The sequence below is a fragment of the Varroa destructor genome, unplaced genomic scaffold, assembly GCF_002443255.2.
Source record: "Varroa destructor unplaced genomic scaffold, Vdes_3.0 BEIS01000001.1, whole genome shotgun sequence".
Lineage (NCBI taxonomy): Eukaryota > Metazoa > Arthropoda > Arachnida > Mesostigmata > Varroidae > Varroa > Varroa destructor.
In genome coordinates this window covers 50,365,993-50,393,378 of record NW_019211454.1, presented here as the reverse complement: position 1 = coordinate 50,393,378, position 27,386 = coordinate 50,365,993, and the positions used below count along the sequence as shown (strand labels likewise).

Below are 27,386 nucleotides of genomic sequence, written 5' to 3'. Positions count from 1 at the left end.
CTGACTCTGTTGAAAAATGTGCGATCGGTTTCCATATTCTTTTCAGAATATGGTCAAAATATCATGTGATGACGGATTATCACCAATTTAGATTGACGCGGGCATTCTTTCTCGTAGCCCGTGATTGTGATTGATATTTAGCCTCTACTTGACAAAGATATATAGCATATATATCGTAACAAACTAGAAGACCGGTGTCGGTTCCCTTTCAAAAATGGGCTTGTGCAGATTCATAATCGCGATGTATGAATCTATTCTAGAATGTAGAATTTCTACCAATATGGCGACTAACACCTGAACTAGGAAAATCCTTTTCCAGTTCCCAGACAAATTTGCTCATATCTTCGTGCTTGCAAATGCCGAAATAACAAAAACGAAGTTCAATAGGCGCAAGTAATTGTGCCGCTCGCACGAGCTAACCCCCCGCGACCACTTCCAAAAAAAATGATAAGGCAACATTACTTTTTAGAAGCTATTCACAGTTGTAGCTAAATGACATATAGTCTAAACACCTGGGTTACCCCACATAACCCACTCTGTATTCTGAAAATATGAGCTAAACAGGGTATCAGTCTTGCATGTGCGTTTGGTTTTTCAAAACTAAAGGTATTTATGTTGTATAGACATAAAACAAACGTAAAGTATTGCTTTACAAACATTTTCCCACATCTAAATTGCTTATTAAATAAGTGAACCCAATATTAGTGCTGGATTTTTTTGATTATCGAGATCGGAATGATTGACTGGCTCACGTTTTGTGGTAGCGGCCAGACATAGTATAATCACGTTGAACTGGAATTATTTAGAAATTCGCCCCATTCATTTTCGATGCTATTCAGTCAAAGGGGCTAACGGTCAGTTGAACTCATTCATTTGAAGTGGGTCAATGTACGGTCGTTTGCCCACGTTCTCGCGCATAATTTTTTCATGTCCTTAAGGTGTTCGCTAGACAAAAAGGCATAGCGAAGGTGGAACTACATAACATAGCCACTGAATTGTATTAGTGTCTATAGGGTGGCTTAAGAAAAGATAATACCTGATTTATTTGAAGAAAAAATACGAAGTGAAGTAATATTGGCCACCTACAAATTCTGTGTAAGGAGATCAGTCATTCAGCAAAGTTAGATTAAAACTGCTCGTCTTTTGGGAACAAAATGTGATTTTGCCTTAATAAAACGGCACTCGATAATCAGCGTCAAGCTAGCCGGGTTGAAGAAAATGATTATCGTATGTCCTCATGAAGTTTTTCGACGTGGCGTAACAAATACAAAAATACGATGTCTTAATTTATGCACTCATATATATGCGCATAACATAAAGGTCTGTTTATAATATGGAGCTTCATTCCAGTTGCTGTTAGAACAACTGATAGCATCACGATTAGTATATGCCCGAAGCACAATACTACTCTATATTAGTCCATATGCCCCTCAATGTGGTCATGTGATAGGGATTCAATGCAATGATTTCTATAGGTTTTGAGGTGGTTTTACTTTGTCTTACGAAACGTGGTTCTAGGATAGGTGTAACTTCCTTGCTGCTTTATAGTTCAATTGAGGTTCGATTCAAAGCAAAGATGAAACTTTATTGGCTCAATAAAGCATCCTTTGGCGTTAGGTAGGATTAGAAAATCCTATAGCACGTGCTGCACTTAATTTTTTGCCCGTATGCATTCCCCATACATTGTATGTGCTTGAAGGAGTCTCTGATGCACCGCGCTTGCAAAGGTTGTTCAGTGAAAGCTTTATCTATTTGAATTCAATCGAAAGTAATCTATCTATTTATGTAGGCCATCTGAATATATAACATATAGATATAATTTATGATTCTGTAAAATATAAGAGTAATATGCGTGGGCCTTCATACACATCTTCATATCGTAAAATAAAGATTCTATAAATATTCTAGTAAGCGAAAAACATAGATTCAGTTTCTTGTTATATAAAATCGTATTATTGTAAATAACTTATCCAAAGTTTAGTCTGATCGAACTGAACATGTGTTCCCTTGTACAGCTGTTCCTAGATCTCATTATTGAGAAACGTATCTCTGTGTGTTATTTAGAATTCAAGAGCAGCGGTTACAAGCTATTTCAGAGCGAAATTTTTCGTGCAAATCTTATCATATGAAAGGCGGCACTGCGTTCAGACATTCTGCTCCGCCAGCTCAGTGTACACCTATCTACACGCTGCGAGAGTACTCGAAATTCTGGTGTCCAGCAATCAGTCCAACAGGAACTTTTGGCAAACTGTATAGAGTTCCCAGGGCCTTTGGCGTCAGCTTTCTGGTGTAGCGGAAACCCCCACCTGTCTCGCGGTCCGGTTTCCGTCCTACTCTTTGCTGCCTAACAGTTAAGTCACCTCGTGCCACGTATGGCAACACCGCTGGAACACAAAATGGTGACGCCGTGTAATTCCGTCCCTGCCCTTTTTATGTCGTTTTACGAGCTTTCTTTTTCACGGCTGGCAAGAATAAAGCTAGCACCTTAATATACGAGGCTACTACAGTGCTGAAGAACGATGCGGGCGTTAGCCTTCAGGTGATGTAAAGACAATTTAGAAATACCACTCTGCTTTTCAGATTACAGCAGGCGGTGGCTATTCGAGTCAAATTATTATTATTACAAACGAAGTATTGTAACGAAGTATTGTAAATACTTCGTTTGTAACACTTGATGGAGATCAGCTATTCATATGTTTGCTTGTTTGGATTTAACTATTAGGCCAATTTAACATAATGTGTTATACTTAAAATTGTTATTTGCGGGTTGTATTTTGGAGCGATGTCCCTTGATAATAAACGTAGGTACACTATATAACTTGTCAGTTTCAAGAAGAAGTTGTATCATCCGATTTCGAAATTCGAGGCGGAAAATTTGAGCGTTCTAAGGAATACTAGGAGAAGTAGCTTGCGAGAAAAATTCAGCAAAGTATGTCGGATCGCGAACAATCAGCGAGACCTAAATCAATATAAAGAAGTCTAATTAAATATTGTGCTTTCAGTCACTAAGGCTTTTGCAATATGGCACAGTTGCTTTCCCATTCTTCTTACTATCCTTAAATTTAGCTTACTTATAACGTAATTTACTTTTTTCTTAATTTTCTTCCTACCAGATTATCTTCATGAAGCGAAGTTCACTATAAGTTAAAATATAAAGCTATAACCTTTTAATACGACTACTAAAGAAAATCAGCAAACTATCCCGATATGGAAAGTTCAGATTTAAATAAGTGTTTTACAAAGTTTTTTATTTATTATGCGCTCCCTCCACAGCGTGGGTTAGTATTTATTCTGATTTTTAGCGAAGGCACCTCTCGTTACCAAGTAGGCCTCGGAATCCATTTTTAGTTACCTTTAGGAAAACGTTCAAGTATGTAGAGCACATTCAGGTCTATAAAAAGTCTATAACAGCAATAAGTAGAAATAAAAAAAAAAAAAGCAAACAAAAAATCCGGTTTGCTGGTCATATCCATCAGGTGGACCACGGTCTCTGTTAAGGCGAAAAAATATCTCCTTTGTTTAATGTGAAGCCCGATTGGATTATAGTCAAACAGGTTGCTTCTAACTTGTACTTTATGCAGTACTTAAATACTAGCATGCCTGTCACTCAACCCGTTGTCCCTAAGTTGAGCTGATAGTGATTATGAGTATATAAAACAAAAAGGCTTGCACTCGTCATTATTGAGGTTTATTGATCCAAGTCTTTACATGTACATTTATTTATCTCTACGTTCTCAGTTTTCAACACGTCTTTGCCTCTTGTTGCAATCATTCCTTGACAATACCTTATATCTCTATATGAGTAAAATTAGTATGGTGTGACAGCACCTTATATATATATATATATATATTCTTATATATATGTTCCATATATTGTCTACACTACAGACAATATACAAAGAAAATCTCTATTTTTTATTTAAATATCTTCAACCTGTATTACTTTCTTCGAATATGCTTGATTCATCCTGAAAGCCAATAGACTACTAGCGGACAATCAGCTAGTGTTTCGTCTTTTATCGTTTAAGATTATTTTCTATACCCAATGTCGTCGATATTGGCGCAAGGGGCATATATTTATCTAGGTCACATACAGTCATCGTTTTAAGTTAACACAAATGTACGATCTCTTTCTTCGTTTTATAATTAAAAATGTCGCCCACGGACATTATACAATAAATTATATAAATGTAATTATTATATCTTTTTTTTATTTACTCTACTATATCTATATATTGTCCAGTCAGCCCGATTGTTCTACCGTTCCGCACCAAGTTCATCAGCAACTATCTATCACTTGTTAGGAGCTTTTCAAATAAAAAATATCTAATAAGTGAAGACATTTATCTGAGTATCTAATAAATATTTTAATTCTATCTCGCAAGCCTGATGACAATTACTGCATGTGCGAAACAGTCGGGCCTAAAACGAAGTGTACAGCTGATTGCTACAGGTGTACAATAAGGAAAGACGAGCATCCAATATAAACTGATGCTGTAAGCAAAGCAAACGCGGGAGGGCTAAGGAACCATAAAAGGCACGAGAACATATGACCAGACGAATCTCCACAGCCAGGTATTTCAGACATCTTTGTGAGCTCATGCCAGCCGATCATCATTGTAATACGTGTGGTACAATTGAAGGTAAAGTAACGAGACTCAATTGAAACCGACGCCTTCGTGGCTATTGATATTACTTGACTGCTGCTGTGACACACAACAATGCTTGTCCTGAAGGGCGGAAAAGACCAGTTTTTTAGAACGCCGGGTTTTTTTTTCTTAATTTGCGACCCATATGACTTAGGAGTTAAAAGGTCTTTCGGAGCTAATAAGTGTGGAACATTGTTCATCAAAAGTAAAATCTGTGGTTGCCCATTATAGACTTGTACAATCGACCCATATCGTGACCGATCAGCTTTCTGTAAGGTACGGGAAGAGGCAAACAATATACGTAAAAGCTCTTCAGGCAAACGCTTCTCGATCCGAAAATACAGGCACACATTAGTAGATTAAAAAAAATCAGGGCTTCTCAAGATTTTATTAAGGCTACCCCTGTTTTGTATTATGTGATTTTTTATACACTGGGGAAGGTAATGGTTCTTACACACTGGCAAGTGGCTGTGATAAAACGTGGCTAAAAGACCTTTTTTCTTTGGGTACGTTGGTTATTTTTTCACCGCGCACGCTCTTTTTTTGTGCCTCCCATTGGCGACGCTCAATCTTGACCTCAATGATATGTTCCAGTAGCGACCTACAATAACCGTAGGTCGGCCTCTACAAGAGCCTAGATAATCAAAGGTCTTTTTCCTTTATGGACTGTTTTTCCTTTCGATTTCTGCTTCCTTCGATTGAGAATGGTTAAGAATTCCGATTGTTAGTTGCTTTGTTAGTTGCTGTTGTTGCCTCGTACTGCTGGCCTACAGTCGGGCGTCTTCTTCCTTTGTTTCACAGCTTTGTTTCTATCTGTTGCTAAGCAGAAAGAAAATGACCCACCAGTAGGCCTTACTGCCATTGGCAAACGATATCGGAGCGTCTGGTCCGTTTTCGAGACTCCAGGCGTCGTCTTCCCGCGTGCCGTGCTTAATAAGAAGCGAGTAAATGAATTTACAGAACGAGTCCATCTGTTGGTGAATCCGTCGATGGCACGATCCACCCGTGTCGCCTCTGGTTCACCTTTGACAGCCTCAACAGACAGAAATCGTTGCTCCATCGCATAAACATACGTTATGAGAATGAACAACAGAGTGGTGATCATCAGCGTGATTAATATCGTCTGCACAAGTCTCTTGCCTGTATCTATTCGACATTCGCAGAAGATGGTTCGTGCAGTTCATTCATCGGACAAATAACAGAGGGAAGCGGCATCGCAAGGGGTGCGAGAGAGAGCTCATATGAGCTTGTTTTTTTTAGCATGCTATTTAACACCGGTACCACGTGCGTATCTCTGGTATTGTAGTTGCATTCGTCTTATCCGTAACAGCGTGCGAACTATCATAAGTATTGTGTATTTATTATTTTTTCAAAGACTTAAATCGAGCATTCAGTTCAAAATTTGTGATCGTATTCGTGCACAGCCTTACATATATAGTATACTATCTATACTATTATACTTTTTCGTCTTTGATAGGTAGTAAGAATACATACCGCTAGAACTTAGTTCTGAAATCCTTCTCCTGGGTCTACGATAGTAGTCTACTGCCGCCATGCATTAATAATTTTCGCAGCGTTTAATTTGTAGAAGTCTCTCTCATTTTTCTTCCTTCATTTTTCTTCCATTGCCTAACCGCTTTCCGAATACGTTTGGAAAACTCAAATGTGAGGTCGGGAAGGTATCAGCACAAAGGTACGTATCCACCTTCGTAGTCTATAGGGTTTGACTTAAGATTGTATATTGTCCGGTCCAAGTCGTATTTCCATATATGACGTATGTTCAATAACTCGGTTGGGTTAACGTGATCTGTGTTTGTTGCCGGCGGTCTCGGCGCTTGTTGGTAGGCAGGACTGTTAGTGGTGAGGGAGAGCAATTCGTTTTTCTTATCTATGCTGGTTCGTGTTGTTTTGCCGTTGACTTTGCATCCCTTTCATTAGGACACTGATCGACCTGATTCTAGGTCAGACAACAAAAGACACAGTTTCGACTGTTCTATGCAACACAGCACGCGATTACGGCGAAATTAAATCAAACTGGGTTGCGTTTACAGGCACTTAAGCCATCCGACATTTTTGCTATTAGTGACGCCGTTGTGTCAAATACTCCATGACAACTCGGTATCCTCGGTGGGGGGTAGGGGGTATAGGTGGATTTAGAGCAGTTCCGTTGAATTCTGTAATCTGTTGGCACGTGGAATGTAATTTACGGTAGTGCAACGTTCAGGTGGCCCAAATAACGCGTTAAGTTGATTTTAAAGATAATCCTAGGCAGAGGTGCATTCACAGGCTGAGGGTAACGCAAAGGCTCTTAGGGTGGGACAAGCCTCGGGGTTGAGTGGATCCAGAGCGATTAGTGTCTGAGGAGCAAAACGTTGCACGCAACGAGTTTTCACGCTGCAGCCGCCAAGTCGCTGGCACGGTCGACCTTCGTCTCTATAAAATAAAAAAAAAAAGAAAAACTTGACCAAGGTTACTGAGTTGATTTTCAGCCTTCTGCCGCTGCGAGAAGCAAGCCGGTCAAAAAGAAGCGATAAGTTCTTCGAATGAAATTACTATAAAATCTCGAGTCGAGGGAACTAAAGTTACTGTTGAGGTAAATTGACGAACTCAAGCAAATACATTTAGTTACGATTGATAACGTTGAAGTACAAAGGAAATGACTGAACAAAGTTAATTAAAAACTAAGTAAGAAATAGTTAATCGCTGTGTGATGTCGCGAAACCGTAAGAACTACGTCAAACGGACTTGAATGCTAAAAGCTTATGATATATATATATATATATATATATATATATAGTCCTTGACTAATAGATTTTAATTTGGGATAAAGGTCATGTATCTCAAAGGATCACAATGTCTACAGTATGCAAATTTGGAGAACTGACAATTCGTCCGGCTACATATTAACACATGGCTCTCAAGAAATTCAGTAGATGAGTTTATTTAGCAGATTCGCAGTCCTTTAGTTACACCATGTAGGGCAGAGCTCCACATACAGGACATAAACGAGGTCGTGGTCGATCTTTATTTACTATAGGTCCTGTTGCTGTGCGCTCTTCATTGTATAGTTTCATCGCGCTTCCTCCATTGTCGGCAAGATTTAATAACTCTGCTTAACCTTAATATCGTGTATATAGATTGAGCGAAATCTCCTTTTGAAAAGGCTTCTGCGGTCTCGTGGTACCAGAATATCTCAGCCCTGGGAGCTCAGCGGAATTGTGAGCAAATTACTCAGAATAAGAGTTTGGCTTCCATAGGGACTTGCCGCAATGCAAGAGTGGTAGCCTAACGTTTAAACACAGCGCCCACCTCGGATGATGCACGAAAGACAACCGCACCAAATACACTATTATTTCGACCGCTATTGTTGTTCGCAGGGGCATGTGGGCTCAACACTTTACTTAATGCCCAACTGATAGGCGTCGAACTAGGACATCGAAAGTGCAAAGGGCCGCTGCCCAGTTTTTTTTCATTTTCAGGTACATATGATTTAGGTAAAGATAAGAGCAATCATTATTTAGAAAGCTGGTAGCAATTAGTTTGTGTTGAGTTTACAGAGACACACTACGAGCCTCTAGTTATGTTTGATACACAGTTACAATTGCTGACCAGCTAATGGTCTATGTGGCCAGCAACAAATAGTTATATTTAGCAGTGAATATTACCTGTGCCGTAAAAGATCGTATGTCCATCATTTTATGAGGCGGTGTATAATACCTAAATGTATCGGTATGCAGGAACGAAGTCGTCGAACGGAATCCACAAGGCAGACCTAATCGAAGATTGTAAATGTCAAAAATTTTAAACCTGAAGACGTGCATTTAAATCGAACGAAGTTTCACGGTTGTGGATTTATGAATAACGTTCATGACATATAACTTAACTTTATACTTCCTATGTAATATGTATATACCCTTATACTTCTTCGCGAGTCAGCCACTCTATTGAAACAGTCTAAACATTAAAAGACTTCTTAGCAGCAAAGTTTTCGCGTCAACACACAACGTCTAATACGTGCGTTTATGCAAAGGCAAGCAAACTGATCGAATCGGGCGGAAGCATATATAGTCTATTGAAATTATCTTCAACGGGCGAGGAATCCCTTATACAAACTACGAAATCATCGTGTTTCACAGATTTTACATTAACGACCAGCTTCACTTCGTTCGTATTAGTTTAAAACGTTTCGGTAAGCCCGTGAAACGACTGAGCTCACGATGTTCCGCAAACGTCTATCACTTTCATGTCATACGGATAATGCTGTCTCTCCTGTAAGGGGTTTTTTTTTCCAAGCGTCGTTCTTTCATGGCTCCACTGACGACAAAAACGGCCTGACCGGTTTCGTTGACACGTCTGTTTGGATTAGAGTTTCTACGTGCTACGAGAACGTCACTCTCCCGTTATCGTAAAAATCGAAACGTTCCCTCCCCTTTAAATTCAGGATAGTCGTCAGAAGCGATTAACATAACGAAACACATAGCTACTTTCAGACGGTGCTGTGGTCCAACGTCAGTGGATATACACCAACGACCGGCGACAACGATTTCGCGACCGGCTCCAGAAAAACGCATCTCTCAGTGAAATCCTATTATTCATCTTGATCTGAAATGACTAAACACAACCTTTCGACGCTCTGACATAGATATTTTTGTCCTTTGAAAGCAAGCCTGCCGTGTGCACTGTTCGTATCTCATGGGATCATTAAAATCGGATCATCTGACATTGACAACAGCTGAAATGATCACCAAAAGTAAAAACAACGGATAATGATTTCCATGTTGTTTAATGCAACTAGGCAGTTGTTGACGGTGTGATCTTCGTTCTGAAAGTCAAGCAAGTTGTCGGAAGATGCACGGCAGAAAAGCGAGGAAGGTATAGAATGCGGTGTTTTATAGACATTGTGAGTCACTTTTTTAAAGCTGTTTTGCAGAATTCGGTGTCACTTATAAAAGGACTGTGCATGACAAGAAATCTCGCAGACACACGACTCTGTCCGACCGCTTCTTCATCCCGAAGAGTGATAAGATCTCGGTCATGCAACATATTTGTTTCAGGAAATGCCTGCTGAGACCGTGTGTCTCCATTCCGCTATCTTTAGTGTCCCTATAATAAAGATGTCTTTACACTTAATTTGCTGACTTCTAAGCCTGTACGAATTTTCCAATAAAAAAAAATGCACCTACGGATGCTAACAACGGCAAAGAGAATGGATATACATGCATTAAGCTGTTTCCTGTCCTCTTCGTCTTGCACAACAGTCTCTAACGTGCTTTTTACTGTTGAACATTGTCGGAACCCAGAACACGACTAGACTACAAAGAAATCCGGCAAATTCAAGTTCCTTTCTGCTGGCAAGTTTTTGAAAGTAATCCTATAGCCTGATGCTAGAAACAATATGATAAGCTCTCAATCTTGCGGTCTATTTTTTCTGTTTCAGATTAGATCGTCTGGACAAGCACGGATAGAATAGAGAACGGCCTACACTTTACTTGTCTACCTAAGAGGACGCGAAAGCAAGAGTGAACGTGATCTATTAGTGCCTTTTATCAAACACCGACGACCACGACAACAGTGGACGTTAAATTTGCTCGTGGTTACACTTGATGCCCAAACCCAGCGGAATAAACGCGCTTCCATTGCAGCACGATCACACACCCACACATCGTAGCAACTTGCTATGATGCGATTTGTATGTGTGCATCACGACGGCATGAGTTCTTGGCTACCTTTGTTTTTGTTGTTGTTATTGCCGGTGCCGGTGTTCGCAATCCGCTGTTGTTCAGCTGGTGAGTCGTCGAAAAAAATGCGAAGCTGCGTTATAGACGAATGAACGCATGAGGTAACGGGTGGACGGACGAAGAAGTTTATAAAGAATCTGAAGAATTTTGTAAGTGCTAAATTTCAATTCGGCGGTTGAACCGCGCGAAACTGCGCCACCTACAGCATTCACGAGAGAAATGACGCCAACAATGATTATCATCGCAGCGACTGAAACGACGGCGATGATGCTCGTGAGCGGCAACGTTGCTTAGATGACGCCCCGCTGGTGGCCGTCGCCACCGTAGTTCGAACCACCAATACGAGCACCGCATCCATCGGGAATGGAAACGAGAAAACGCGAGGACCATGAATTTTCGTTTGGCAGTCGCTGGGTTAGGGACGCTGGTGTCTGTGCGGGGGGCTCGCGCGATCACAGGCTAGCACGCAAAGTTGGCACCGTGGAGCACCGTGAAGCAACGCATCATGAGTGGGATCAGATTCGGACGGTATTCTATTTCGTTTCCGCGTTGCGTATTGATACGCGAACATCTGCATAGAAACGTCTCTTATACCGTGGTAGCATCGTAGGGTGCTTTCGGTTAGACTGCGGCCATTCTTGTCATCGCTGCTTATTCGTGTCTCAACGGGAGGACCGCAAAAGCACGCGAAAAGAGATCGAGGTAAAGGTAAAACCAGCATAAAAACTATTATTACTACTTTTACTGTTGCTAGAAGGATGCGTCCAGGTTGTGAGTGGCGGACGCATCGTAGTCGCTGCGCGCCCTGGTGTCAAACGGCGTTAACTGACGCCTCGCAGTAAGCCTCGTATCGTAGTACTACGTAGTCGCCTGGAGTAGGGGAAATATTCTAAGCGAAATTTTATGAAAGCATAGAGGATAGAATGTGAAAGCGAGCGAAGTAACTTTAAAATTGTAACTAGCATAGTTATTACAGCCGCAACTTGTTCGTTTGAATCTGGTCCCAACGATTGAAATCACAGACCATTACACCCGTGCTCCTCGCAAACGAATTCTACCCTTGAATAGGTTTCTCCCAAGATTACCATTGACCCATAATATTTAAAGCTCTGTTTATGTACAAATATAATAATGCACATATATTCTTGCTATACTCGCATTCAAGTTTCTACTCGGATACAGATGCGACTAAGGCTGAGATTGTTAAAACGACGATAATACTGCAGTGGATGATGTACAACATCCAGACAACTCACAGCCTTCCTTTCTGTCCAACAAATGTCCACTTACTTTAGTGGGTAACAACACCCTTTGTTACATTATGATGTGCTCATTGCCTTAGCAGAAACCTTAACGAACACAATTTGCTAGGTGGGTACGAGCGTTTATACATGCGTCTATGTGAAAAATAGACGGCTCAAAAAGTCGCAAGAGAAGCAGCAATAAGAAACCCATAGTGCCATAAATAAAAGCGTTATATAAAAATGACAGCGGCGACCTAAAGCTCGCTTCGCGTTGGCCATAGAAGACATTACGGAGTTACTATAGGTCGTGGGCATAGTGCTCCAGAAGGTCGATACATCTAAGTATATGGATGTAGTTGACGCGATGACAATCTCCACAAGGTATCCGCAACTTTTGAAAAGCAAAAACTCTATACAGGACACGCAAATACTGCTCCTGCTGGTACAGCTATACCAGGAATGATAATGTTGAGTATTTACATTTGCATAGAGCACAGGTCTGTAGGGAGTAAGATGAAAATTCGTAACTGGCTGACTGTGTAGGATATGAATCATATACACATATTGATCATAACACAGGGAGATGCGAGACGTGTAAGATAAGGAATATTCCTACTAACGATGTCTATTTAGTGATTTGTTTTACGTTGCGTGTTGGAAAACGTGGATCTCCACAGTTTCTCTAACTAACTGAGAGAAAGATATTAGACAGTGAAATTCTATGAATATCTAAATAGTAGATAGTGGACACGAAAGGGGAGCAACTGTAGCCAAACGCAAGGACACATGGAAAAGCACCCGGATCCGCCCAACTTATGGCTGTCTCCCATGTGTTGCGTTGTCTGTTTAGTTCGCGGACTAAAGGACGCAACCGCCTGAATAATTGAAACCTCATCGAAGTGGGTAAAGAAGATGCGCATTAAAGTCGTATTACGTTGGGCATAACATGTGTAACAAAGTCAACCTCGATGTTACTACACTCAGCCGATTCATTTACTCTTCAATTTTGTCTGGAAAAGACTTATCATAGCCAACTAATTCCGTATATCAAATTGTGGAATTTTTAAGAAAGAAATGATAACAAGACAATACGATAACTCGGCAAATTTGTGATCAAGTGGGCCATCGTAGTGGCACGTGACGAAAGAAATCAAATAGCAGCTGTCGCTGTCGTAAACAAAAAGATATTAGTAACGGCCGCAATAGGCAGGGAAAAATTAATCAATTTCTTTAAGATCACTTTACTATGTCTGAAAGATCGAAACTTGATGGGCTACAAATGAAGAGAGGCTATCTATTTCAATCAGAGCGCGCAAGAGTTTGGTTTTACAAGCATGAAACCTGGCCAGCATCAGAGCGCTAGAGATGTCATGGCTTGATGTCGGAGGCCTTGTGTTAATCGTATGATAAAATAGGAAACTCTGATAGACCATAAAGGGAATGAATCACTGGCACAGGCTGAAATGCGTATGGATGAAGGCCACAACCAGACCAAAAAAAGACGAGGCCCATTGCTTAATAGGCAAGGAAAGGTGAAGAAACATAAGTCCAGATAGACAAAGTCTGTCGCTATAGAAAGAAGTTAAATACCGCGGACTGTTAGTCCTGACTGACGTAACGGTTTCTACGCGTGCGAAATATGTCGCTAATAGTACTATAAATGCTGCAATTGATTAATCTGGCACAATGATGAGAATAAAGCGGAAAAAGAAGGATACGAAGAGGTGTTGATGGTCGATGTGTCAGAGTCAATGACGACTTATGTCGTTCAGGTATGGGATGCGTTGACCTCAGGCTAGCACAACGACAAGGAACTTTGTTCATACGATCAAGAGTGGCAATTACGATAGAAATCGCGAACAGGACGTTATGCGGACTATATTTGTGTTAGTCATAACAATGCCGAGTCATGACGTTGGATATACACTAGTTACGAAAAAGGAACACCTCAAAAAAGTAGGCCGAAAAGGTGGATGCATGTAACACCTGGGGAGTAGACACATCTTATATCCGACACATCGCTTTGACAGAAAACATAATTAATTGACATGTTTCGGCGCCCATATACTTAGCAGGGGATTCTCAACATAAATTATCAAAAAGATCTGGATTGACATCTGTGTCTAGAGAAATAAATGACCTACAACACATACATAGACACTCAGCGCGATAAAGGACACAGCACCCTTAGGACGAGAACTTTGATCAACGACATTGTGTATATCATGATAATCTTGAAAAAGATGACGGCACGGATCCGAGTTTCTTGACAAAATTATGGTGATAAAGAAGATTTGAAGAGAGCAAGCGGCAAATACACAAAGTAAATGTCAAATTAACGGTAGCGGTCTATTTGCCGTACACTCACCAAATGTTTGAAATAGTATTAAACATCTTGGCTCAGATCCAAGGATAGTAAGAGCACGTATATGTCTACACACAAATATATTCCGTAGTAGGGCAGACGTTTGGCCTAAATCCTACCTAGAAAAGAACGATGTTCGAAGAACTGTTTGCAGTAGTCTACTTGCATATTAAATGTACTCATATAAAATATAACAAATGCTTTAAACTTGTAAGCTGAATGAACCTGATGAATGCACCTCTTCTCAAGTGGCGCGTATATAAACATAGTGTGCAAAAACGTAGATGAACAGCATATTTGTTAAACAGTTATCTAAAGTATTACAGCATGTAGTCATCATGAAAACCTGTATAAGCTAAAAAAAAAAAAAAAGAGAATTATAAACAGCTTAATTTGATAATATCCTATACCTTTGTGTGCTTATATCCGTTTTATTTAGCGTACGTGTCGGATTTGTCGATGCGACTAAGTATAAAATGAAGGTCGGTAAGCACAGAAATATGAGTACTTGCAGATATCCTCTTAGCTATAGATCTGATGTTTTTGGCACATTAATCGGTTGGTTTATAGTCCAGGATTTAAAGAAGCCAGGCGATAGAGCCTACCTGCAAAATGTGACGTGCGCCTTCTGAGGCCATCTGCCCGCTTGTATCAGTACAGCCCACTGGCCATGAATATCCCTAGCGACAGCCAGCCTTTTCGCTTTCCTTTCCGCATCGCAGAGCGGACGACCGCCGAGGACGCCACTCCCACTGCCAGCGAAGCCTCCGATCGTCGCGTTGTATTGGGATCCCGCTCCTCCATTAGGTCTCACGTACATCGCATCGAGTAGGTGCTCGCATTTGCGTAGAAAATGTTCGGTCTCCAACCTGGTTTGTTACCAAGGGAAGGCAGTGAAGCTTGTTGTATGCATTGGGTGATCGGTGTAGATAATAAAAGAAAAAATTGAAGGTAGGCATCTTTATTTAAATAACGATGATTGTGTGATGCTGACCTCTATTCCAGTTGATGGATAAGTTTTTAATGAACTATTCTGAATCACAGATACGAGAGTAGAGAAACAATATACAATAGGACTGCGCGCACAATATAACGAGCTACGGCCCTGTCGTTAATATAAGATTTTTTTTTGTTGCGGAGCATACGATTCAATTTAATAGGACCTAAATTTAGCTTATACACTCTGTACATAAAGAAATCTGCTGGACGGGTGGGACGCTAATTAAAGACTCAGCTGTTACAAACTAGTTCTGTTCAGGCAGCCCTCTAAAGCCCACATCGTACGTCCAAATCCAGGTCTTAGTTCGACATCGCTCCGTCGATAAAATCGAAAGATCGATAAAATGGGCCGTATGCGTTCGTTCGGTCAGTTAGAACGAGGTAAACGATTTTAACGAGTGCCGTCCATACGTCGGAGTGTTGCATCTCATTAAAGTCTCGTGTCTCGACATTGGATATCTGAACGGACGCTGATTTTTTGCTCAGAATTCGAGTTTGGGGATGGGACGTTTTCCTATTCAGTTTGTATATCGGCCGGCAGTCCGTTACAGCTCGCACCCGTTGTCTCGTTTTTTTTCAAAGGAAAAACTGTATTAAAATTGGTAATACGACACACTACTATCCATTGGGCGCTGGTAATTCAATCTTTTCTGAAGAGGTTCACCGAGGCACAGGCAACATTCTGGTACAATTTGGTAAATGGATTTAGTCTGGGTAGAATTTAAGGTCCAACTGATAATCTACCACATTGGCACACAGTGGCAAGGAAACGGCCAGCGAACTTTCGTCACCACGAGCAAATACGATTAATGAATTATTGTTTATATATTAGATATAAATGGCTTTCTTCATTCACACAAAATTTCTCGTGCATATGGGACTTGAAACAGCAGCAGCAGCAGCAACGAGGCCTCGTTGCTTTCAGTTAAAAATGTAGCCATCCAAGACGCCGTGTTCATACACGTATAGTTATAGAAAGAAAGAAGTCGACGACTTCTCTAAACGGTTGCTTTTTTAAACGGTACAGTATGGACGACTTGCAAAATCTTTGCTTTTAACAATATAGTGTTTTCCGGCTAGATGCAAATCAAGGTAGAACATCGCTTCTTAGCGAACACCTACGCAAGGAAAATTACGCTATAAAATGCAGCTTAATTGTGCTGACAGGATAAAGATAATGAGGTCCTGCTATGACATGAGCAATTTTAGTTTTAATTAGGGAATAAGGAAACTAACTACTAACGGTAAAAAATGCATGAATTTGTGGAATAGATACCATGCCGCATGTAAATAGCGTGTGAATTTTCCGTTTAAAAACTTTTTTCATCATTCAACGTTATCGTAACGTTTCTCACTATCTCACCTGGTGGGACCACATCCGCAGGGCATATGGACAAACTGCCTTCCATTCGATTCTATAATATAATTGACTTGGATGATTTCGTAGCGCAATAGTTTTTTGCTTGTACTTTACTACAAGCGATAAACGTGTAAATTAAACTCGCTTTTTCGAGCTTTCTTTACGGCGTTCTAGAGAAATCGTTTTTCCACCATCCGCAATAAGGGTTTTGTTAAAGATCATTCTAAAATTAAGCTTATCCTCCATTGTGTTTGATATTGCACGACAAGACGTTGCCTGTACTCGATGCGTTCTGTGCCATTATCTCCATTTTTAGCTATCTTATAAACAGCAACTACGGCTTATTCCTAAATACTAATAAAAGGATACTAGTATATAAACCAAATATCATTACCAAAGACGCCGTCATTTTTTCTGTGGTGCGTAAACGCCGTAAATAACTTGGCAATTTCCCAAAGATCAATTGCGGAAGTTAGCATAAATAGAGATCATCAACGTCTATATATATATATGGATATTCTATATATTTTATTTCTATAGTCGAAATTCGCACTGGGTGATTTTTTTTTCGCTCGGCCTTCTCTCTGCACGCACACATGTTAATTGCAATAACAAAAAAAAAAAAAAAAGTATGAAAATGGTTCAGAGGTGACGCGTGCCACTGTGAAGCCAGCATCGGCCTAGAACCAGCTATTCCACTTCTGCACGCACTTCTGCAACTGTTGCATCCTATTACATGGTTTGCTTAAGACGTTTTCGAGTGTAACCAAATGAGCACTATATAAACACACATAGATAAATACTATGACAGTGATTTTCTTATCTCACGACAAATTTAGTTGGATATATAGAGGCTAAAGAACGCCTTTCGTCAACTATTATAATAGTATGTGATTCTCTTGATAGCGTGACTTGTAGCACGCAGCTTGGGTTGCATATGTTTGCGAATGGGTGTCACACGTAGAAGCCCAAATGTGATTAAAGGCTACATCAAGTGTTGTGGATTTTTCGGGTGAGGGGTGTAGAGGGGAGTACGGTATGAGGGAAAGACTAAAACGGATAAAAAGGAACAAGAACTCATTATACAGAGTGTACGTAATGCTTTCGTTTGCTATCATTAAATTTTGGGGTCAGCCAATCTGATTTGGTCATTTTGCCGTGCGTTCGCTGCTGCGAATGGCGTCGCCTCACGATGGCAATGAAAATACGGTTATTTTACATAGACAGTTTCTGATAGGAAATTGTAGTGTTTTGTATTGTAAAGTACCATTGGTAGCTGGCAAGAGCGCTTCTGATAAATCTCGGAAAACTATGACTTGCTCACCTGATTAAACGAAAACTTATATTAATTAGATTTCTAGCAAGCATATACATGAGGACACCCATTTCCGAGAACTGTTTCACTCGTGTTATGTATGACATATATATATATATATATATTTACCGAATCTTTTGGAGTAGAGACACTGGGGAAGTGTTTCAATAGAAGTTATATATAAAATTTGCGTCCATATACGCGACACGACCTACCTCATGTTTCATGCGAAAAAATGTCGGGAAAATTTAGAATGCAGTTAACATGCACCTGAGAATGCCTTTCTTGTCACTTCTACATAAACAAGCTTACAATAGTATTTCATTGGTTTCCGCATGATTTTATCTATTTTTATTAAATGGGCGGGCTCTACGTAACCTCAATTAACGCAAATATTTTTCGTATAGGTTTTATATACAGCGATGGGTCAATCGTTCCGTTTTCGGCCAGATCTCACAGGCAAAAGTATTTTCTCACAACATAAATTATTTTAAACATCGCTAGGTGATTAAATCTTCTCGGTAACGAATCGCCACAAAACCAGACTATTCAATGGACTCGATGTTCAGTATAACAGAATCTTAGATACCGAGAATAATAGCGGCAACGTCTCAATGCTTCCTTTGTCTATTCTACGTTCAGCAAAACATTCTTCCATCTTCGCTCAACGATTGGTCGTCTCAATTCTCTCTTTAATTCTAGCGATTCAAGCATAGCTGCCGCTCCCGCCACTAACCAATCTACCAAGTGTCCCAGTCCTCTCTAAAAAAATAAAAGCCCATTACCGTTCTTCTTATCTTCATCATCATCATCAGTAGCAGCAGCAGCATCATCGTTTTATGACCACCATTGAGAGCGGGCTGACCACGATATGTAGTATTAATAGAAAGCACACACACACACGCAAACACACACACACACACACACGCAAACACACGCCGAATCGTTATACGGTGATAGAACGTAGAAATAAACAAAAAAGAAAAGAGTAAAAAAAGATAAAGATAGAATCGAGAGAACGTAGCAGCTGTGGAAGCTAAAGAATTTGGGTAGCGGGGTCAAGTGACTGTGATCCTTGCGTTGGTAGTAGGTGACTGCTTGACTCACTGGGCTGACCCGTCTTTTAGCTGGCAGCGTAACATACATGTAGATTTTGGTTCACGAGGAAACTAAAAGCACCAGCGGCATTTATGTGGCGACGAACAGCTCCGACAAACTCAGCGAAATGTATAAATTAATTTATCATGGGTACGTTTATAATGATTGCGCTATGCATAAGAAACGACTCAGAAAATTGTAGCTAGCAAATAAAAAAAAAAACAACAAAAACGAAGGCATGACTGACTGGACCAATTCGGTGTTACGCAGGTTCATAGAACATAGAGAAAGAAGCTAAAACTAATCATTATAACGTTTATGATAATGATAATAATTTCAAAAAAGTAATAATATTACAAATGCTAGAAAAATTCGTACTGCTGCCAACATCATCGCCCTTATTAGCAGAAGATAGCTTGAAAGCAGAACGAAGATGCAGAATGCCGTGTTGATGAAACACGCAACCAAAGTTAATCGTCTACGATGAACTTAAAGCTCATCGTAGACGATTCTCGTCTGTTGGACCAGGTGTCAGCAATTGTACTTCAACTCCAGTGACCTACAATTAAATCCATCGATATTAAAAACGGAAGCTCAAGCTTTTTTTAGCTCTATTTTTACGACCACTTGGCGATAAGGTTTCTTCTAGAACAGAGTTTATTTTCGGCGGCCACTTTTCAACTTACTCTCAAGTAGTTCACGCCTCCTTAACGGCAGGATGCTATGATTCCTTTAGGCAGACTTCAGTCATAGTTTACCCCAGTGTAATCAAACATCACGATTAATCTTATTCACTGATCATAATCGTATTGATACACAGAACTCTAACCTAGTTCAGTGAGTAAAAAACGCTGCCATTTTTTCTAAAGCAAAGCCTCTTGGCGCCACCAGTGAGAAGATACCGAAGAAAAGTCGCCTGCTCTAGAACTATCAAAGGTCAAACTTAAGATTTGCCGAAACAGTTGGCCAATAGGAAATGAATCTTCAAGAGATTCAGCTCAGTCTTCTAACGTTGCGAATGGGGAAACGCGCGTCGACACACTGACTTTAGCAGAGGCTCATACGCGTAACGCGTTGATGCAATGAAGCTCTACATTGTAATGACGTGCATTGTTCCCAGTTCCCCGAAGCGTATAAGTAGGACCGATGCGTGCTTATTCTTGTCTCAACTCTCTAAACATATATTAGTTCTAGCTGGTCTTTCACCTCTCTGTTAAGCAAAGGATTTGTTAGCTAACAACAAACTGTCGAGTTCGCTTTTCGATGTCTAACAGCTATAGGCCTTCGTCACCTGGCACATCATTGCTTGTTGGAATGATCCTCAATTTAGTGTCTATTTCCGCATTGATCATGCGAAAGTCTACTGTACCAGCCCTGATACGTATGTGCCTATCGTGCATCAAGTAGGACTTCTATCACTCCAGTGATATTCTACCACTCCACGTCCTGCGGATTAAAAGAACTTGCATTAATAAACTACGAAGTTAAATAGGACTGCCTAACTAATGTTTTCGTCACTTGTTATCTATACAAGTACAACAATATGCGTTGCCGCTCCCGATAGTAAATACCGCTCAGTATCAACATTTCGCTTATATTAACTATAGTGATCAAATTAGTATCAGTATTCTGTCTGCCAACGACAAATAGTGGGCACGCAGACATGTGTGTCGGCCGAAGTTTCCCTCGACCTTTTTCCACTGATACTCGTCCGGTTTTCACCCAATGAAAAGTCTGTGCGTTTTCAGGCGTGAATGGAAGATGGAGAAAGTTATTCTAGGAAATCCACCCCTTTGACATGGCGAAATACTAAGTATGTGTGCAGCATTAGTGATTAACTGCATAGAATAATAACTGTACGAACTGCTTTTAGTTTAACGTCAGAACTTGATTTTTGTGTCCCATGAACTTTGTATTTGGTCATTTGCAAAAATCATGTATGTACGATTTTGAGCTAACTGTAAAGATGTGAGCTAACACTAACAACAGCATACGGTCAAACGTGCGTGATTAAGCATTCAGTAGAGGATAAAGACATATAAGAAGACTGTTGACTCTAAGTTATTTGTAAAGTACGGTTTAGTATAAGGGTTTTGTTCTGTACGTAACTATCTGACGTTATGTTCCGGTCTTTTCTAAATTGTCAGTATATTTCTTGCTAGCCACATTGACGTTTACATGTTTACGTTCATGGTATCCAGCCGTTTTCTGTAGCTTCGAAGCCTTGCGGACGCAGTCTGATCGACACGCTTTCGATAGGGACGTTGTTTTTCAGCTAATCCTCTTTATACTAATCGTAACAAAAGTGATAGCAACGCGCCAGTGCCACAATGTTTCGTGACGAGTGACGTCTACGGCCTGTTGGGCTGATGCGTGACGGTTTCACCATCAAACAGCGCTTCTAATGTCCTTAGCACAGCTAGTTGATCAGAAATTCATTGAGAAGCGATGGTAAAATAACTATAACGGTCGCATCAGCAACACGCCACAGCTGCATAACGGAACTAATCACCTCGATACAATCCATTGACTCGCAAGCGTTCTCCATCTACATGGCGATCTCCTTTGTTACCAACATGTCATCATATAATACGATGACGGTGCAATCAACCCAACTTGTTTAGCTAATATGATTATTATTGCAGGCGTAGGTAGCTATCCGTATATCCGTTACACACACGGGCGTGATCGTAGTAACTCGTATGAAAAAACTATACATCTATGACGAATTAAAGAAGCCAGCGATACGCTTCCCCGAAAGAAAGTTTTATCTGAAAGTTGTAAGTGGTGTGCGTCATATGAGCAGACAACCAGCGTCCGCATGGCCTTCTCACTGATGGCGTAACAGGTTATTGAAAAAGCCAGTTACAGGAACTGTGAACGCGGAGATTTGATATCTGACGTTTTTTTTTCTGACTATTTTACAAAGTCTTCCACAGTAGCACAGTAGTTAAAAACGAGGTTTTCCATGGAGATGACGCGCCTCTGGTGTGATACAATTCAATGCTTCAGTAATATAGCTTGGCGAATCACATGTACTCTCCATTATCGCCGTTCAATAAGATCGGAACCCTGATGCTTTTGGTGCCGTCATTTCTTTGAGCTAATGCTGAATTGCCAGCAGCAAATCCTTATTTTAAGGTATTTTCCTTTTTATGATGTGATCAATCATCATAGCTAGCACCAATGAGAGTTGAATCGATACGACTAGTTAAACCCGGCTGCTGTGGTGCTAACAACGCACTTAATAGAATGGTGTTTGACGCAAACGTTGCTATTTAGAGATCAATATGCTTTTATTGATACTATTTATGTGGATTCTCTCTACCGTACCAGTTTACTAAAACACTAGGGTGGCACTCTCGACGTTTTTTCTACCCATTTAGATTTTTCGTTATCGAGCTATGTCACATAACACCAACAACAAAGGACGACATTTCTTAGACAAATTCAGTTAAAATATAGTCGTTCTTTTAAACGTAGTTTTTTTTTCCAGTTCCCGAGAGCAGCGTACATAAACGTTTCATGTGTTTAGCTTTCACATATGATGGGTACAGTATCGAAACCGCAATGATAATGCGGCAGCTTACTAAACGGAGAGGCTAAGTTCAAATCCTGCCCATGCGACACAGACCAGGATCTCTTTCTTTGGAGCCGCGACCCTCAGCGCCCCCCTATTATAGATCAGCGACTCTTACTGTAGTTCTTTGTACTTCTTACCCGACTACTATACTTTCCAGCCATTAAATTTTACATCAAAAGTAACAATAACGAAAACAACCTACTTGGGGTAGCTTTCGTCATCCATGACGCAGAAGTCCTGTTTCGAAGTCTGGCAGGTCTCGACGAGCGCCGTTGTCTTCTTGACGAGGTTGTATGGCGCAATGTCCCGCACCACGGCTCCCGGAACCACCGGTCCTGGATGATCGAGCGATCAGTACACGTGTCCTGCTCAGTCAACACCATCGCGAGGAGACCCCATTGCGAAATAGAGACGCCATCGCAGTAGCGCGTGCAGTGAACGAACGTCATGGCAGGTCAGCGTCAACGTGTTAGTTACCCCGCCCGGCTCCCAACAGGCACAAACAGCATAGTCATCCAACAAGCATAGCCACCAGAAAAAGACGTAGCAACGTATCTATCATACCTACATACGGCATCGAACGAACAACATATACCGCTGAATCCGTGTGAGTTGAAAACAAGGTTTAATACGATCTCACCACCATCATCTATTACAGAACTAAGTAAATCATGATTTCTGCAAACATTAATATCTATCTGACATTCAACGAGTTAGAACGCTCAATAGACAAACCTGTCCTAACAGCATAATTAAGAACGGACTTGAGTAATGGGCTCTAACTTAAGGCTAATAAAAAAAAAGTTACTGGCACTTACAGCAGCAACTATATTGCTACTGTGGCCAGCAACAATAACTTGCAGTTAGCACGAATGAGAACTAGCGACACAATCGAAGACAGGTAACTTGTTTTGATCTAGCCTTCTTTACGTATTCTTCTTTAGAATATTGTCATTTATCTAGAGTGACAATTGAAGCAAATAGACTATTAACGACTAAACAAATACGTTCATGTTTCCAGTGCCCGTAGTCTTCATTAATACACAATAGCCATCTCCGTCTTTGTTGGCGCGCACAAGGAAAAGCTTCAAAATATACTATTAATACACTGCTTTTGCGAGATCTTTCAGGATCATCAGACCTAACAGTACATTTTACGTCTGCCCAGCAGCTTCGATCCACGTTGAAACAGTGAGCATGCATTGCGCAAGATTCTGGCTCGTGAACAAATTCTTTAAACAACTACCACCGTGAAGTGGCGCATGATGCTAATGAGTATATGAATTTGGATGTTTGTCCGATGCTCGTCGATGCAGCAATGAAATTATTGGCACAACGGCACCATCTTCTCCTGACTTAATGCTGTAGTCCTATATTTTTCGCAAAGGCCACCGACTCTCCTTAGTTGACCCCCTGTAAAAGGGAGCTACGCCAAAAGAGACACAAATATCCGCGATCTGTTGGCCCAGCCAAACTATGGCCGAAGCCACTTCTGCTAAACGAATAGGAAGCATTAATGGCTTCTCTCGGCGACCGTAGCGCTGCGGCATCAACAGTTGCCGTTCTGTGTGCCTGTTGGGGCTAGCAAGTTTTCACCGCGAGAAAAAAGACGTTAAATGCGGCGTGAGGGTTCGATGATGGCGGAGTAGCGTGCATTTTATTATGAGCGAGCGGGCGTGCAGCAGCAGGAGCAACAGCATCAGCTACCTCGCTCAGTTATCGCGTCGTACCAATTGCCCCCTTTATGCGTTCATTTTTCCGTCGATCAAGTAATTTGCCGACCACCTAGTTAACCCCCCAGACTGGATCCAGTTAGTCAGCGGACCTCACATCTCAAAATTTGCTCTGAGGCGCCTGGCTTCTCCAATTCCCGTTTTCCATGTCGTTTCTCACGCGGCTTACTAAGACTGCCATTCAGCTCCTAAAGATGGATGGCCAGTGATACAAAGAAGGAAAAAAAAACAGAAAAAGAGATTGCTTTTGCTACAATTACGACCTATCGCTGTGCAACGGAAGACGCTGCTCAGCGCACGGCAGTTCAATGACGCTCTGAAAATGCTACTATTAGAAGACTGCCATCCTTTATCGTATCGCTCGTCCACTGATGGGATAATGCCAAGGAGCACAATGGCAATCATTTATATATATGTACATAAGGCGAGTAGACAGTTTTCTGAGGGCTGGTTTCGAGCATGAGATAAAGTGTGGCTACGCCCTAATGTGTCCTCAGCTCTGCAAGCAAACACATATAAACGTATACATTGTATACGTATGAGTTTACGTATCCGTATGCACAGTCAAATGTATTTGAGCAAAGTAACTAAAAGTTGGCCGAACGCAAGCGTTATTCGAAGCATCAGAAACCTTATCAGGTTTAATTAATATCATCGGCCACCGGCAGAATTTAGGACTGGAAGTGAACGTAATCCGTTGCGGTCTTGGGTTTAAAAAAGAAAAACGTTTGGCTAAATGCGTTTCGGTTACTTTGGTTTGTTTTGTTTGCGAATTGTGCCGGAATTGAAATTATTGCCAGTTAATGATTACGGCATTGACATAAATATTTCAAAAGCTGTTGAATTTAAGTGTATAAAAATGAACTTTAATAATAGCAGGTCAATATAACACCCAAAATTTGTATTCTTATCTCTACCGGTAACGGTTTGAGTCATCATGCAGTCTCCATGCCAGCCGACGCTACCGCGAAGCCGTTTGATGTATTGTAACAGAAACAATGAGAATGTTTACGTGGCGCTTTCGTCACATGCTTGTTGTTATTGCCGCGCTTTTTAAAACGAAAAAGATAGATAGCGTTTGGAGAGCCTATTGGCTGTGCAGGCTAAAGCCAATCACTTAATAAATAGAGTAACAGTGCCTTTGCAGCCTGGTGCGTTCAAAGCGATCGTAACGCATGCTTTCAGTGCTAAATGGTGGTAAACAAATAATTATTTGCCAAATCTAGCATATTATGGCTAAATTATAAAACGCAAGCGGAAGTATTATTATGGGCTTTTCAGAGTGGCCTGTGGGCGAATAGCTTAAATCGCACTAACAGCAGCGTCATATATATATTTATAATAAAGAAGAGAAGCAATGAAGAAGGGGAAGCAGAAAACAGGATAAAAGACCTATCTAGGGAAGTGTGTAGTATCAACAGCATCAGCAATAGTATTTATGCTAACAACAACAACAATGTCGATGGTTGACATAATGCAAACAGCCGCCGCTAGAATTTCGCAAATAACCAAGATGACTACAATTGAGATGGACGAAAAAAAATTCGGGTGAAGGTGGACAAGGAAACGTTTCTTAAACGAAAATAAGCTAAGGTGATGATGGAAGTCGAATAGACACATATTCCCATGGATACTTCCGTGTTATTGTGACGCTAAGAGCTTTTACAATTGCTACAGTTGTATTGATCATCTCACAGCAAAATGGCTAGCACCGTAAGTTCATGTTAAATCGGATCAACGCAGGGCGACAGTAAATAAAAGGTACCTCGATTTTTTACTTTCTTAAACTCAAGACGGACCCTCATAAAATCGGAATACCGGTAATAAGCAAGGCTACAACGGTCTACTACAAAACACTCGATGACGGCTGTGGCTCTGGAAAATCCGAATCTTTCGTGAATCTTCGCCGACGGACACATTATAACTTATTTTAAAACAGCCTGTTCAAAAACGTAGCGAGTGGTTTGATCTGTACGCGAGCACGACATCTAGGAAAATTCAGACGAGTAACTAAGCCAAATCCCATAAACAACTTCATTTATAGCGCAGAAATTATAAGAGACAAAGTGGTTGGACTACATAAGAGGGGAGAACAGTGACATTGTGCTAGCAGCCCGTACACTAGAGGAAAAAATCCATCGTATTTACCTACTATAGAAAGATAGAACGAGATGCAAATACGCCAGCGAATATCGCCACCATGCATCAAACCATAACATGGTAATTTTGGTTAAGTGATTGATAGAGGTGCAATGTCAAAGGCGTGCCTTTACGTGAAAAGCTAGAGCGGAAGTTTGCTAAGCACTAACCGGATATTCTTGGGGAACTGGCAGCTGGCTCCTCTTCAATAACAAATCCATTAGCAAAATGAACGTGCTTCTCAGATCGAACGGCAGGAGACGACAGTACGAAATTCGTCGCTGGCGAGGCCGCGGCGCTATTGATGCTCGTGCTACCCCCGCCGCCTCCATTGGTTGAGATTGGCACGAAACCGCCATATTCATATTTGGGGTTGCGCACATTAAGGGGCACCGATAGCGGTCGTGAGAGCGGGTTGTCATCGAACTGTAACGTTAATATTGTTCATTATCCCGCCATTTTTTAAATGCCTCCGTTTCTTTATTACTGTCTAATCTGAGCCTACTCAAATTGTGTCTAGCGTCCTTGAGCGTTGAGAGACACGCGTAATGTTAAGCACGTTAGTCTTCAACACAGAACGTAAAGAGAAATTATAGCTAAGATGGAGCAGAATTCAGGCGATGCTCTGGTTTACGTTCAAAAAAGTAAGTCTCGGTAAAAGACTAAAGCTGCATGATGGTGGCTTTCGTAGCAAGGCGGGCCGTTAGCCATACGGTTTGTTAAATACTGGTTGATTCATGGGTTTCCTAAAGGACGTGTGTGTGACCGTGCGGCTGTACGAACAGCGTCGTGTTGTTGTTACTGTTCGCTATACAGAATGACGTACCGGATTGCTAAAGCTTCGTGCGCTGACAACAGTTTCTGGACGCTGTTGCTTTTGCGTTTTGGTAACCTGGATAATCGGTTCGAGGCCGCTAGAGGGTTGAGGAATAGGAACAGAGGGCAACGGTGTGGGTGGCGTCAATGGTTTCACAGGCAATTGGCCTTCTTGCATTGGTCGACCGGTGATGATGCTATCTGATGGAGACGGAGATGAAGGCGTCGAAGCTGCTGGTGGACCAAAGTTGATAATGGTGCTCACAGCTTCTTTCCACAAGCAAAACAAGATATCAGCAAAAGTCAGTCAGATCGTCTGCATACGTATGTATACACAAGCCTTCGTA

At 41.0% G+C, this 27,386-nt stretch overlaps 1 protein-coding gene and 1 long non-coding RNA gene across 5 annotated transcripts in view; one reads left to right on the top strand and one right to left on the bottom strand.

Annotated features, from left to right (window-relative positions):
* Positions 1–3,666: 3,666 nt before the first annotated feature.
* LOC111242982 (uncharacterized) overlaps positions 3,667–27,386 on the bottom strand; it is a 61,706-nt gene continuing 37,986 nt past the window's right edge. For 2 of the 3 annotated variants that reach the window (XM_086988808.1, XM_022787975.2), the window contains exons 4-8: positions 27,050–27,306; positions 26,394–26,649; positions 22,554–22,686; positions 14,602–14,865; positions 3,667–7,082 (exon numbers count right to left, since the gene is read on the bottom strand). In XM_086988808.1, the coding sequence (XP_086844934.1) occupies positions 6,914–7,082; positions 14,602–14,865; positions 22,554–22,686; positions 26,394–26,649; positions 27,050–27,306 (1,079 nt within the window). In that variant the 3' untranslated portion in view covers positions 3,667–6,913. The remainder of the gene's footprint in view (positions 7,083–14,601; positions 14,866–22,553; positions 22,687–26,393; positions 26,650–27,049; positions 27,307–27,386) is intronic. The other variant, XM_022787983.2, reaches the window with a different exon arrangement.
* LOC147758772 (uncharacterized) lies at positions 8,022–14,946 on the top strand. 2 transcript variants are annotated; one of them, XR_015327579.1, is made up of 2 exons: positions 8,022–9,521; positions 10,087–14,946. It is a non-coding gene; the product is annotated as an uncharacterized LOC147758772 (long non-coding RNA). The 2 variants fall into 2 exon arrangements; XR_015327577.1 differs by having other exon boundaries at positions 8,022–9,549.